Below are 15,624 nucleotides of genomic sequence, written 5' to 3' on the forward strand. Positions count from 1 at the left end.
GACTTGTATGCAAGGATGAAGGAGAGTGCTTTTCACATTTCTGCTGTCAGGGATATTCTGTTCCTCAAAACTGGAGCTGTCTTCACATACCCTTCACAACTTCCTGCCTCTGTTCCTCAACAATAGCAGAAAGGCATATGTGAAGAGTAGGGTGTGTGTGATATTTTAGCAATGTAGATTGCAACACCAGAGTACAGAGTGGGAAACAGATAAGAAAAATGAAAGGAGAATGAACAAACTAGGGAACTGACTCTTATGCAATTGACCATATACAGTATAAAACCTGCGGACCAAGGTTACACAATATCTAGTTTCCTGAAAATATTACTTGACCACAACATATTTAGTGCCATGCTGGCAGAGAAATAAGTCCAGCCCCACTTTACAGACACACCCTGTTAGTGATGATGACCATGAGCATGTTATACGTGTTCACAGTACTTTACAGAGAGATAAGCAATGAGATAGGTCCCTGTTCCTAAAGGGAGGACACTTCAAAATAGATAGTGGTGAAATAACAGAGGAGAAAGTTGCTACAAACTGAGTTGCACTACTGGTTCATCTATCTCAGTATTGTCTACACTGACTGGCAGCAGCTGTCCAAGATTCAAACTTGGAGAGTCTTTCCAAACCCTACCAGGATAAGGCATGGAACCTGGGTTGTTTTGCATGCACAGCCTGTTCATCTATCACTGAGTGACCCATACACAGTGAAAGAAACTCTGGGCACATTTTACTGCACATGCAAATGTAAGCCTTGGTAACAGGAATGAGCATTAAAGAAGATAAGCTACAATACATGTTTGGGGTTGTGTTGAGAATGTCTGGGGGCATTGGCACAATAAGCTGGGGAATAATATTTTATTTAGTCATTTATTTTATAAATCTGTCTGATCCTTCATTATAAACATTTCCAGGCTAGCTAACAATACTGTACTGGATAAAACTGAAACAACCATAAAACCACAAAAGAATAAAATATTCAATGGATTTCTGGCATTAAAACCATATTGTCAAATGTTAAAAGGCCTGGGTAAATAAATAAGTGCTGAAAGGACAATGCAATTCAAAAGCTGTTTAAATCCACGCTTTTTCATTTAAGCTGCTTTTGTCTAGTTTAACTCGGGGTGCATTCGTATCTACCCTCTCGCTCAACTGTAATCCAGCAGAAACAATAGCAGTAAAATACTAAATTTTGGAAGATGGAAAGACACGCCAATGGGGACAAGTGATTTACAACACAGTGAGCTGGTGGTGAGAATACAAAACAGACTTTGTTTACAGCTGACATTGTTGATGAAGTAAACTACTGTTATTTGAGAGGAAAGGTGTCAATGTGCCCTTACTGGGTCTGTACCAGCTTGAATGAAACATGAACAGTTTAAGCACCTTGCGGCCCACAGAATGTAGCCTACACCCAGAAGCAATGCATGGCATACAGCTGAACGTACAGTGGGAAGCTAAAATGCTGGAGAACCATGTTGTTCTTTCCTAGTATATTTCAGACTTCTATTTTGGATTTTCTATGGCAACTGGATTACAAAGTTGGAGTAAAAAATTGGTACCTATTGACACCAAGCAATGATTGCACTAGAAAAGGAAGACAGCGACTGTGTGACATAGCATTCCATCTGGGAATACTGCTTTCCCTTGCCACAATTCTATTACTCCTCTTTCTCCTCTCTGTTGATGCAGAATCTATTATGAACGACCTATTTCCTCTCTCTCCATTCAGGCTTACTTCTCAGAGGTCATAAAGCTGCTTATTGCCTATAGGTGAAGACACATATGGCGGAATGCTCCACCATGTAAAAAATGTCTCCACACATAGATGCAACGTATTTGCCCCATCTATATATAGCATTGGAGGAAAAACCGCTCTAGAAATTATTATTCATATGAGAATCTTCCAAACACTCCCTCCTATTTCTTTATAGTAAAACACAACAGAGGAAAAATAATTGTTTCCTGAATACCCTGAGAATAATCCTTGTGGAAATTGTTCAGTTTGGTTGTGCATTTTTTCATGTTTCATTTATTGTTCATGATTACTTTTGTTATGTTGTAGTTAAGTACTTTTTCATGTTGTAAGTTGCCTTGAGCATGGTTTGAATTGTGGGAAGGTAGCATACAAATAAAATTATGTATGTATATTGAAAATGCACAAAATCATAGCAATTATCAGTAATAATGGCAACTCCAAAAGTTTCTATCTTAGCTATTGTTAACAAAGATTATAACCTTCAAGTATATGATTATATTGAAATATTGGTGATATCATTTTAGGCTGCAATCTTAGATACACCTATTTGGAATGAGCACAGTTGTATTTACCTTTGAGTAAACATGCATATGATGGTTATTACATCGTTATTATTTATTAAATTTATTAGTTGCTTTGTCTTGGCAGGGCAACCCAAAACAACTTAAAACCAACTATGCAGTTCATCAATAAACCATGGTTAGAAAGACACAACTCTGCAAGGGAAAGGTACATTAAAACAGCGAAAATAACACAACAAAATGCATTGCATGAGGGGGAAATGGATTGCAAAGTATGAACATTACCGAAAACAACATTTAATTAGGTATCCCATTTCCAACCATCAAATTTGAGGTATTAAGCCATGAGATCCCAAACAAATGAGGCTTGTGTCTGTATTACTGACTTGGAGCTTGTGGTTTAACCTTGAGGCTATTAATGGTGCAGTACTACGCGTGTATCTTCAGAAGTAAATCCGAGGGGAGGTAAAAAAAAATCCAGGCATTTGTAAAACCTAGCATAAATTGATTTTGGGACATCCTGCCTTTGCATCCTCAGGCTTTCATATCAAAGCACTCCTAGTCCCAGTGACGTGTCAGGGTTTGCAATATCACTGCAGGAAGGTCTGTCGGGAAGCTTCTTCCGTGCATTTCCCAGCCCTTCCCGCGAGGCAGCTGCGTCGAAGGCTGTGGCTAGTTTGGACATGCCCACAGCTTAAACTCTTGCATCCCAGGGCTTTTCTTTTTGTGCGTGTGTCTCCACTGTGCAAAAAAGAACCGGGCTCTCTCCCGTCCCCCAAACCCTTACTATTCCCCGGCTTCCAAGACGTCTCAAGACTTGCGCTCGCGGGTGCTTTTCCTATAGTCCTCCTCCTGCTGCTCTTTAGCATTTTAGCTCACTCCCTCCGTATATTGATTGCGAGTCCGTCGGATTTACACGCTTCCTTTAACCAACTGTTGCGGGGGTCGCTTCCATTCGCGCGCCACGGCCCCACACGCCACCTTGAAATCTTTCCGTTTTGAGGATTAAGGTTCAATAAACACATCTCTGTGCCATCAAAACAAAAAAGTTTCTCTCTCTCCCTCTCCCCCTGCAACAGGTTTTGACACAGCTTAATCTCGGCCGAGACTCATAATATAATATACAACGTAATATAATAACAGACACATGCTTGTGGCGTGTTTCATGTGAGCTTTATTTTATTCCTTTTTTCTGTTCTGTGGAACAAGCAGCCTGGGCAGAGAAAGGGCACGAGAGAGAGGTGGGGCGGGGGGAGGGCGGAATTCAAATAAATAACCGCAGGCGCCCTTCTCTCCCTCGCGCCCCCTCTTCCCGCCTCTTTTTCTCTTGTCACTCCAACCCTCCCTTCCCAACGGCGCCGCTCCTTTCCACCTTTTGCCCCGCCTCCCCTCCCTTCCCCTTCCCCCGGCACGTGACGGGGGCCTCTGACGCCGGGCGGCGCGGTGCCCTGGAGCTGACACTCGGCGCGGAGCTGAGGCCAGGAGGGGGCGGGGCTCCTGGGCAGGCAGGCAGGCGGGCAGGAGGGAAGAAAGGAGCGAGCGAGGCGAAGCGGAAGGAGGAGGAAGAAGAAGCAACAGCGGCGGCGGGGATACCGCCTTGTAGCCGGAGCGACCTGGACCTCCGGTTTGGGTGAGTGGGCCGTTATTCGGGGAGGGGGGGAGCAGCGTGCTGTGCTGCGCCTGCCAGAAGTGCGTTGAAGTACCGTGTTTGGGGAGGGGGCGTTGCTGGCTTCACAGGGATTCTTCCCCCCCCCCTTCCTTTGCAAGGAAGAACGGAGAGACACGGTTTCCCTGTTTGTCCCTTCCCTCCCCCTCCCCCTGTTGCGCTTCTTGTTTAATTAAGCCGGAGCAACTCTTCTTCTTCTTCCGCCGCCCCTTCCTCCTCCTCTCCCCACCCCTCCCCCGCCTGCGCCCCCTATCAGAAAAGCGCGTTGTAGATTCCGCCCCACCCCTAGGTGGAGCGTGGAAAGGTGTGCGGAGGGAGGAGGATGAGGGACGGAGGGGAGCAAGCCCTTTAAGCCACGCTTTCGGCTACTCCGGTGGGAAAGCGTGACAGCCGGAGTTTAAAGGGGAGCCGGTGGTGCGTCAAGTGCACACGACCGTGTCAAGTCCTAATGCTGATAGACGTGCTGCGTCGGGTTTCCTCCTCGCGACATAACCCCGCCCGCCCCCCGCTTGACCTTGGGGTGTTTTCATTCTGCGACAAGAGCAGGATGGGATGGGGGGATGACTTGTTGGTTCCCTACACAGTAATCACTTGGTAACTCTCGTGTGTGTATATATGGGTGGGTTTGTAAGGGCAGGTGGGAGGAATGGCAACCCCACCTCTGTCCACACTTGGGCCCAGTTTTAATTTGTAGTTCGCTGTGTCTTGACTGGTACAGCCTGATTCTGCAAATATATATGAATTCTAACTTTTAAGTGTTTCGTTTACCCTTGGGAGCCAGGGCAGTTTCATGCCTGGAAGCATTAATGTTTGTGCAACTGATACACAGATCGATGCTATCTCTCTGTATTTTGCCTTGTGTCAAGCTGCCTGTGTGGAGAAGTATCCTAAAGTGGTATATTTTGCTTCTGTAGTAAAAGCCTAATTTGGTTATAAGTTATTTTGTGTTATGCTTACACAATCTATATGATATTAATAAATAATAATAATAATAATAAATAAAAAATTGTCAGGGTTGCCCAAGGCAACCAAAAGTGACTTACAACAGAGTCATACATACAACATGCAGCTTGCAGATGTATGTATAGTTGACCAAATAATACAAACACAGAGAGACATTAAAGGAGAGTACATTGTGTAACTTCATTTCTCCAGTTAGGACAAATTATGAAGGAGGAGGATAGCTTAGTTACCAGCTTGAGCGGAAGTTCTGCATTCTCTCTTCCTTGCCAACTGTCTATACAGGCCTTAAAATGATTTGAGCCTTAGTATGAGTTAACCACAATGTATCAGTCACAGACTTTTCTAACTATATATAGTTTGCAATTGTAGTCAGCACAATAACAAAAGAGTAGAGTAAGAGAGGCAAGTAACTGATACGATGTTATTCCCTCCCCCTTTTAATAAAAAAAAACTTCGGGGAAATTGGCTTTTTAAAGCTGTTTGGCATGTAAGTACACTATGCATTCAGATTATGAGAAACTGAGTTTGTAATCAAGTTTCAAGAAAGGTACAGTTTGGCTTTTATTTTAAATACCATATTATTGGAGAGCCCATTGTTCTCAAATGTTCCCTAGTGTAGGTGTTCAAGAAGGAGCTGACCTTTTTTTGGTAATTGATATCTACTGTCCATGGTTACAATCTCTCTCTGTGTTTAAATCTTTAGGCTCATTTTGAAAGTATTTCATATAAAATTGAGTACAAATGAGTCATACCAGCTGTCAAGCAACATTATTCTGATGAAATTTCAGTGTGTGAAATTGATTTCCTACAGCAAATGTGAAGAGAATGTTGTTATGAAACTCATGGACTTGGCCTTGCATTGCGTGTTTGCTTTTCTGCCATGGTGACTAGAAATGTTTCTGTTACCCTTTCTCCAGATGACTGTGGTGTACTTTATTCTTGTCAGAAATTTTGATCTTAAGCATCGAGAATAATGCAAGCCTTCACATTCCTCGGATGGACAGAATTCTGGCCTGAAGTGAAACTTATAGGTTGCAGAAAAAATTGCATAAAAGACGAAACTGTTTATTTATTTATTTTTTATAAATTTTTTATTAAATTTTCCATCTTTAAAAGACAAAACAACAACAACAAACAAACAAACACATAAAATCATATTTTCGTAACCTCATTTTCATAAGCCTCTTTTCTCAGACTTCCCCGTACCTTCCCCTTTTTGCATCCTTATTTTACAATTATTCAGCAACCCTTTTAATCAATTAAATTTTAAATTTGTTCTCCTTTTCAATTTCACCCTAAATCATAAAAAAAAATTGCCGCTGCAATTATACCTCTTCCTTTCCCTTAACATTTTAGCACTCTTCAATTTTATAGCAGTTCTTAAGATATATTTTAAACTTCTTCCAATCTTCCTCCACAGTCTCTTTCTCTTGGTCGCGGATTCTGCCGGTCATTTCTGCCAGTCCCATGAAGTCAATCACTTTCGCCTGCCACTCCTCCAGCGAAACTGTTTATGCCAGGGGGTGTGCATTAGGTTCTCAAGTGATAGGCATCCAGAAATTGTGGGCTTAATGAAAATGTGCTTAAATTAAAGCTTGTTGTTGAGATGCTGACAAGTAACAACATAGGAGAAAACATCAATTGTGCAGAGGACAGTTGGCTGGGTTTTATTTCATCTGGCCTTCAGTTGGTAAGAACCTATGACATGGGCATCTAAATGTCCTCCAATACGACTTCAATGACTAACTTTGTTTGTATCACAACATCATTAATGTGCTCCTTGCAGCTGTAGGGGATAATGTTTGCCAGCACAATAGTCTGCGGTAAGAACCAAATGACACTGAGAGAGCTTGTTTGTATTTTTGGTTACATAAATAGTAGCATAGTTTTTTTCAATTTTTGTTTGGACCGTGTTATGATTTTTTTGATTCTGAGCTTCAGTTATTACACCGAGTAAAGCAAATTATAATTGGTTTTAAATAGTTTCCAGGATAGGAATTATACACAGATATGTTATGATGATTCTGTTATACTGCTTTCTAACCTTCTAAATGTTTTTGTACTTTTTTGTACAGTTACTGCTGCTTTGAAAGTAAGGTTGGATTCTAGTACTAATTTCAGATCTTGCTCACCCTTTGTTGACTCACATTGGTTTAGTGAAGTGTGTGGGCTTTAATGTCATGCTACTTCACTTTTATTGCCTCCTACATTACATCCACTCTTTGAAAAGTGCAAATTTAGTGTATAATACAGTTTACCATATCCACTGTTCTAATGCTTACAGCACACCTACTCAGAACTGATCCCCTTTGGCTGCATTGGCACAGTGTTTATGAGCTGGTTGCAAGTTGTTGTGTGTGTTTTTTTAAAAAAAGCAAAACATGGTTAACATTAACTATGTTTTTTTAAAAATTTGGACGAAACAAAAGTGAAGCAAACTACTGACAGTGGGAGTGGTGGGGACTTGAGCTCAAGGCTTGCTTGTAGTTTGTTGTTGCTCAAGTACACATCAAACTGTGGTTTAACAAAAGGAGGAACCAATATGGTGTACTACAGATGCTTCATCATCCCTAACTGTTGGCTATACTGGCTGAGGCTGGTGGGAATTGAACTACTTTTAGCAGCCTTAGCTGGTATTGCCAACAGTATGAATGTTTAGAGTTGTGGTTTAGAATATCTGTAGGGCACCACATTAACTACCCCTGGTTTAGCTTGAAATACAAATGTAGCCATTAAGTTTGGATTGAAGCCTTAGTATTCTCATAATGCTAATGATGGATGCCTCTTCATTTTTATCCTACCCCCTCACAAGTCTGGTTGTCTTTACCAACCATTGGCTACAGCAGGTGATGCTCATTTAAGTACTTAAAAGGGGGGGATGCGGCTTTTGAGAAATGGCATTTGAGAGATGGATTTTGTGAAATTAGAGCTGCTGCTCAACATTTGAACAGAACACAAATTTAAAAAACACTTTGGTTGGTTATTCCAGCATAAATAGATTATTTCAGCTAGTTAGGTACTTCCATCTCTTGTGATGATTATATATGAAATTAAAGTGACAGGAAGAAATAATTTATAGAAGCATTATTGGTGGCAGTATTCTATAAAGTTACAGTCTTTCTCTTGTAGTTTTAATAGGGCACATATGTTTTATTTCTGGAGCTGACTTTTCTATTCCCTCTTCATTTACAAATTTTGGTCTCAGTCCAACAAGATCCTTAAGATGCACTGCGCTGGAGCTGAAGAATTTCCTTTACTCCTCATGTATTTTCTTTCATTTGTTCTACATTACAATTGGCTTCTTAAACATGAAGATATTTTAAAGAAAACGTAAAGCGACTTACAGTTGCAAAAAGTTTTAAATAGTTGCATAGGCCTATTAGCATTAAAAGGTCTTCAAGAGACACCTTACACTGCCTGCGAAATCTCTGCTGGAAGAGTGTTCCATCAAAGGATGGTTTGTGCCACAAACTAGGCCCAAATGCAAGACCTGTGCTCCTTCACACTCCCTCCCTTATAGTCCCTCTTAGCTGTTTGTCGCTTTTCCCATCTTTTTAAGTATGTGTGATATAATCAGCTTTTAATTACTAGTTTTTACTCCTTACCTGTTTTAAGTCTTATGTGTTCTGTTTATCCGTATGTTTTATCTTATGCTGGTCAGTGACCGAACTAAAGTTTGATACTGATACTGATGCTGAGTGTTCCATAGCATGAGACTGAGAACACTAAATAGCAAACTTCTGGTTGAGGCCAGTTGGGCCTCTAACATGGATTAAGGTGGGATATAAGGGTCGAGGTGGTCCTTAATAAAATATGCAGATATCCACATTCAAATGTACATCTCTATTCTGGGAACAACAAATCCTGTGTGTCTAGCGCTGACTTGATGCGGTTCCCTTCTGTAAGCATGCAGAAAACTTTTTTCTACTTCTAATGGTGTTATTTCTGAACCAGCTCAATAAGAACCATGGGTACATAAATGACCTAGGAAGGATACTTTGGCTTGCATGCTCCCTTTCCTCACCTTGCATGTTGGAAATACTTCCTGGTTTGTGGCAAACCATAGTTGCTTGTTCCATCAGACTGTGGTTGTGTTTGGCATGCAAACCAAGTCTGGAAGCTAGGATGACACTTTGGTTTGCAATCTTGATTTTCAGGAGGTCAAGTGCAAGCCATATCTTGCCAGTTCAGATGACAGTACTAACTGGTTTATTTTAAACTGGGGAGGAAATGAATTACAGTGCATGAGAAGGATAAGGGAGTCTGTGAGCCCAAGTGTTCTTACAGTCTCATTTGCGTATAGTCAAACCATCTTTTGGAATTCAGTTGAAATAATTTCCTTCATTGTGAATTATCAGTGTCTGTTGCCTAATCAAGGATTAATCTTTGTTATTTTGTTTGAACAGAAACAACCCCCTTTTGATGTTAAATGTATAATCTGGGGTTTTTTCCCTGTCCCACTTTAAAGACTCAAGGAATTTAAGAGGAAAGAAACCCTACACTAAAATAAATATTGCTGAAATATCTGCAATGTGACCTTGGCAAAGCTGTTTTATTAAAATGTGGGAAGCATGCTTAAAGAGTATATATTCTTATTAACAGTATCCTGACCTCTATGGTTCATAAGATTAGGTAACAGAACTTGAATGGAACACTTTCCAAGATGTTTGGTAATGATTTGTGATTTATTAATTTGATGGCACTACAGAACTCAGGAGAAGTAATACTAAAGGGATATCTGAGCAGAATATGGGAGCCAAATTAAGCGAAACCAGTCTTTTATTCCTCACAAGGTTTAATAATACCTGAACTAAATAAATCCTCTACGTAATCATAGGATTGTCTTGAACTAAAAAAAGACCTGATCCATTTTGCTAAGTAACTGAAACAATAGGCTTAGTAACAGGCAAAGAGCAAGAGCAGAACATATATGAGGGTCCAGAAAAAGTTATTAATGTTTAACGTACTATCTGACACCTATGCTACTTGCAAATACAATCAGAATATATTAATAGAATTACAGGACGGGCAGCCTCCCATTTGTGTGGGGTTGCATTTTGGGTCATTGTGCATGTCAGCGGTCTCATGTAAGCCTGCCCCGTTCCACCCTCTTCTGGGGCTGAAAATGATGTGTGTGTCAGTGGTTGTGCATCAATTGAACATGCACAAAATGGTTGCAACCTGTGAACAACATCATAGCACACCTAGTCATCAGGATGCTCCCACTTAAAGTTGTAGTTAACATTTTTCATATGGTTATGCCTAGAAAGCACTTATATTTATGTACACTGCTATTCATCCATGATCAGAGTTTTCAGTACCCCAAATTTTACTTAAAATGAATCCTAGGTTAATTTGTTGTCATGTACTAAAATATGTGGAGGTATTCATTGAATTTATTGGGATATAGCACACCACACAATTTTTTTTTAATTCCCTCAATCCAATATTTCAGTTTCAACTAATTCTGACAATTTGGAAAAACTTTTCAGATATTTACAGTATACTGCATGTGAAACTTAAAAAACAACAGCTTTTGTTTGCCTAAATGTAAGCCAATTAGGGAAGGGGAAACATTTCAGAAAAGTTTCTGGGGAAATTTCTAGTTATGGCTCTGAGAGAAAAAGCTTTGCGAAAGATTTGGTTAGCCAGTTCTTCCCAAATATGAGACTAGTCAATAAACAGCATGCAGCTGAAACTCCTTTGTGGTAGTAACATTTTTTTTCCCTTACAGGGGGAAAGAAAGACCATAATGTGGCTTACCTTTCATGTAGAAAGGTGAAGACAGTTTCTTCCAAGAGATGGCTGACAAGAGTGGAAAGATTCTTTCAGGTCCATTATACATCGAAGTTGAATATGACTATGAATATGAAGCAAAAGACAAAAGGATTGTGATTAAACAAGGGGAGAGATACATTTTAGTGAAAAAGACGAATGATGACTGGTGGCAAGTCAAGAGGGATGAAAACTCAAAGCCATTCTATGTGCCAGCACAGTATGTGAAAGAAGTAACTCGCAAAGCACTAATGCCACCTATCAAGCAATTGGGTGGGCTGCCAAACAGCTCTTTAAAACTTATGCATGGGCTACAGAGGTCAACAGAAAATGTCAATAAGTCTCCGGAGCTTTCTAGTTTTGGGAAATCTTCTCCAGTTCAAGTGTCTAGCACAGTTCGGGATGCCAATCAGAATTTGGGACCAAACGTTAGCCCAGGTCAGAATTTTGGCCTGAGCTTGGACCTTTCCCAGAATAATGGGAAATTGAATGAATTTCAGTTCCCTAAAGTTTCCAATCAGAACAGAACATTCTCTGTGTCCCATTTTTCTTGTTCTGAATGTGTGGAGATAGAAAAGACCAGCTTTTCGCAAGAACAGTCCTGTGATTCTGCAGGAGAAGGCTCAGAGAAAATCCACCAGGATTCAGAATCTGGAGATGAACTCAGTAGCAGTTCCACAGAACAAGTACAGGTAAGATGAGATGCATCACAGTCAAATTTGAACTATTGTGTGTCTTAAAAAAAGGTATGAAGTAACAATTTAGCAAGAAGCTTTTGTACACAAACTTTTTATACTAAATGTATAAGAACTAAGCTCATTCAGCTACTGCGTGTTAGAATAGTGAGATAATACTTAATATTTCTCTGGTGACACCCACCTGGTGGTTTGTTTTTGTGCAGTTATCCATTGATTTGCCATTTTTCAGAAATTAACCCTTCTTTGAAGGGTTCTTTAAGCATGAGAAGGATGATGGAAAGGATTGGATCAGTTTAGCCTGTTATGGTCAACATATGTATCCTCTTGCAGAAATTCTTATTAAATTGATAGAAATTTCAAATGGCCAATAGAGTGGAAAGCTTTTAATATTCTGTAGCACATCTGGGAGGTCCGTGCTTGACACTGGGTTAGACATGCCATTTTTATTCACAGAGGTTTTGGTAGTTCTTATCAGCTTATTTTTAGGAGTCCCTGAGCTGTACTACTACAACAACTGTAGTACAGATGCATTCAATGGATTCTAGCTGTTTCATGTCATCCTTGTTATTTTTTGATGTAGCAGCCATCAGTGATGATTGATACACCTTGAGTTGATAATTGCCTATGAGGGTTTTGATAAATTGATGTGCCCTGAACAGTGAACATAATCTTCATAGCACTTATTATGTTATTAATCCAAATTAGCTGACAACCATCACATGTACCACTTTCACTTTTTTTTAAAAAAGTATTATTTATTACTCGCCCTTCATCCTAAGGTCCCAGAGCTGGTTACAACATTAAAAACACAATAGTAATACAACTTGAAACCTCAAAAATAAGGGGTGTTCTCAAAATGTACCCCTCAAGTGTCAAAAGCTAGGGTAAAGAGATTAATCTTCAACGTTGTGTAAACTTCAGCTGTGTAATGAAGTTGAAAGATGTGCCTTTGTGGGGTGGCAGTTTCACACCTTAGGGCTGCCACAGAGAACACAGTCGCCCAGGCTTCCACCCCCTGAACTTCCAAGGGCAGAGAAACTAACAATAAGGCTCCCTCTGCCCATCTCAGCACTCCAGGGGTCTGTAGAGAAGGAGGTTGTGTTTAGTTGGGGCCTGAGTCATTTAAGACTTTAAATCAGGGGTCAGCAAACTTTTTCAGAAGGGGGCTGGTCCACTGTTCCTCAGACCTTGTGAGGGGCCTGACCCACCCTCTCCCGAAAGGACCCCCCCCTGCCGCCACTCACTGAACAGCCGCCGACGCTGCCTCGTGCCTCGCCTTCTGCAGCATTGTCGCCATCCTCAGCCTCAGCCAGGGGTCTGCAGGGTGCAGAGCCCATGCCGCTGGCCTGGGCAGCGGAGGCAGCCTCCCTGCCACTGCTGCTTCCTCCCGCTCAGCTCTTGGCCATATGTGGCTGCCCCAGTGGGAAGGAAGGGGCATTGCCCAGAGGCATCACAGCTTTGGATGGGCTGCAGGACCTTCCTGCAGCCGATCAGAAGCCAAAACCACCACCCGCCCAGAGGCGTCCGCAGATTTGGATTGGCTGCAGGAGCTTCGTGCAGCCAATCCGAAGTCGTGTCAGTGTTGCGGAAGTCAGTCCCCGCGCGGCGAGGCCTCCGCACCGTGCTGGTTTAGCGCGGGGACTGACCAAGCAGGCAGCAGGGTCCATGGGCCAGATTTACGAGCCCGGTGGGCCACATCCAGCCCCTGGGCTGTAGTTTGCTGACCCCTGCTTTAAACACTAATGTGAACACGTTGACTTGGGCCCGGAAACAAACTGGCAACGGGTGTAGCTATTTTAAAACGGTGAAACCCCAGACAGATTGAAGTTTCTGAATCACCTTCAAATAAATCCCCGCATAGAGTGCATTAAAGCAATCCAATCTGGAAGTTACCAAAGCATGGAACATAGTGACCAAGTTACCTCTATCCAAATGGGGTTGTAGCTGGTGAACCAGCTGGAGCTGAGAAAAGGCACTCAAGTGTTGAATCCAGGAACATCCCCAATTGCTCTCATCAGCATTTTTTATTAGTGACTTTGGCTGATGTTGGTATTTCCAAATAGAAGTACTAGGGAAACTCTACTGAACAAGTTTGATAAAACTTATAATCAGAATGCAGGAGTTATACAGATGTCCTGTATGAAAACCACCAGCTCTCTGTGGACTGACCCAGTGCAATTCAAGAAGACCTGTTATATGCAATACAGTATGTAACAAATGAAAAGTGCAAACAGGTCAAACAAAGTATGGCAAGCAGTTCTTCTTGAACAACACTCACTTGTAGAGCCAGTTTGCAGTGTGGATAAGGCTCTTGGACCTAATTTTACTACTGGGTACTCAGGTGTCAGCTATATATCCATGCTGCTTGGGGGTGGGGAAGCGTCTAGCCTCAGAATGCTCTCTCTCATTCTCACTAGGCAAGAAACAGATCTGTCACAGTCTTAGACAACAGTCTTAGAAATTTGAAACTGTAACATTACAAAATGGGTGTAATATTTTATCTAGGTATGATGCCCACAAGCTATGTTACTTTCAACATAGCTATGAGTGGTGAAAAGCTGTCATAGCAATTAGACATCAACATTATTTTAATAAGCAAGAAAGACACCCTATAGCATGGTTCATTGCCCTGCGGAATGTAGTAAACTATAAATATTGTAATAATGTGATTATTCAGTTTGTAACTTCAGCAAAGTACATTAAAATTATGATTGGGAGAGTTTAGGTTCAGGAAATCAAATTACACCAAAACTGGACTGAACTTCATCCCTGAGGAAAACCAGAACCATTAAATGAAAGTCTGTTGGAACTGAAAATGGAAAGAAAAATTCAGGCTAGTAGATCAGAATAAGAACAAGCAAACTTGTTTCCTCTAGATCAAGCAGATCTAGAGATTTAAATGCCTGCTAGATTTTACTGAACTACCCTCCTGCTTTTTTAAAATCTTTCAATAGTGACCATTGTTTGGCAGAAATCAGCTGGGTAGAAATTAAGGTCTTTGCAAGCTGTTCTTATGACTGTTTGTTGCCAGTACATGAAGTTCCAGGCTGCGTATGGTTACCTTGAAAACAAGTGTTAAGCTAAGTGAGTGTTAGCACTATACAGTGAATGTGAGATGTCAGTTCTCTTTATGCCAGTTTATGTGGAGGCCGAAGAGCGTTCTTTCTTCATTAGATCCTACTTTTAACAGGGTTTGCTGTCTGTGTCTTGCACATTTTAAAGTCTGTATAAATGCATTTTAGAAAATAAAAGAAGTTTGTGTTTGTTGTACACAAGAGAGTCTGTGCAGCAGCTCATTGTGGGTTGTAGGAATGCATTCCAGTTTTCTTTGTTTGAACCTATGAGAAGCCTTCTATCAGTTTTACCGGGGGGGGGGGGGGGATGGGATTGAATTTTCATTAAATAGGTTGTGCAGCAGGGCATATACATCCCTTATGTTCCTGATTTTGCGTGATCTGTGTTAGATTCTCACTGTAAATGTAGAATACCCAATGGCACAAGCATACACAAGCTTCAATAAAAAAGTGATACTAGATTCAGTGTTTTAAAAAAGTGACTGTGTTTCCTTTCTCCTCTTTTGGTGAATGGTAACACCACAGGATGTATTCTCATTTCACTCTGTTATGTGACCTTATGTTCCAATGGAACTGCCTTTATTGTGGCTGTCAGCAGCTCTCTGTATTTCTGTGGGAAGGATGTGTATGGCTTGCCCTCTGCTTACTTGCTGTTGTGCGTGGTGGGATTAATTGCATCAGCCTTGTTTTCTGATTGTGGGCACACTTGCTTTCTTTTGGTCTCAGTTCCACGGCTGCATAGGGGATCCCTAATAAACACGATGCATTTTGAAGACTTTTCTGCCACACAGACTCATCTGAACTTTGGCAAGATTATTTTCTTCATCAGTGCCCTATCTTCATGTAGGAATTAAAAGTGACCAATGCTTGCTGGTGTTTTGAAAGCAAGAATTTTGCTGATTGTTTTTAATTGTCAAATTGTTAAATAATCTATATCTAGCTTGCATAGCCATGAATTCATGGAACATGTACATTGAAGCAAGCAGTACTTAATTTGGGGAAGGAAGAGAGTGTGAGGTGACCATTAGGCAGCTCCTTATTTGAATATACAGTATATATAACCAATGTTAAATCTCTGTAGGACTAATTTTGGTTTATCTGGCCTGTTGTTGTGGATAGGACTCTCACAATAATGCAGTCAGCTTCCTGCCTTCTTGCCTCACAC

The 15,624-nt window shown here is 41.1% G+C and overlaps 2 protein-coding genes across 11 annotated transcripts in view; both read left to right on the forward strand.

Moving 5' to 3' along the window:
* Positions 1-15,624, forward strand: part of LOC310827983 (integrin beta-1-like) — a 437,041-nt gene that overhangs the window by 347,516 nt on the left and 73,901 nt on the right. The gene's annotated exons all lie outside the window — the stretch shown is intronic.
* The window catches only part of ARHGAP12 (Rho GTPase activating protein 12), a 66,425-nt gene continuing 54,499 nt past the window's right edge, over positions 3,699-15,624 (forward strand). For 5 of the 10 annotated variants that reach the window (XM_083704776.1, XM_083704780.1, XM_083704781.1 and 2 more), the window contains exons 1-2: positions 3,716-3,913; positions 10,647-11,379. In XM_083704776.1, the coding sequence (XP_083560902.1) occupies positions 10,714-11,379 (666 nt within the window). In that variant the 5' untranslated portion in view covers positions 3,716-3,913; positions 10,647-10,713. Of the gene's footprint in view, positions 3,914-10,646; positions 11,380-15,624 lie in introns of all 10 variants that reach the window. The other 5 variants (XM_083704782.1, XM_083704783.1, XM_083704778.1 and 2 more) reach the window with 4 other exon arrangements.

The sequence above is a fragment of the Podarcis gaigeae genome (genome assembly GCF_964106915.1).
Source record: "Podarcis gaigeae genome assembly, chromosome: 12".
NCBI classification, from domain to species: Eukaryota; Metazoa; Chordata; class Lepidosauria; order Squamata; family Lacertidae; genus Podarcis; species Podarcis gaigeae.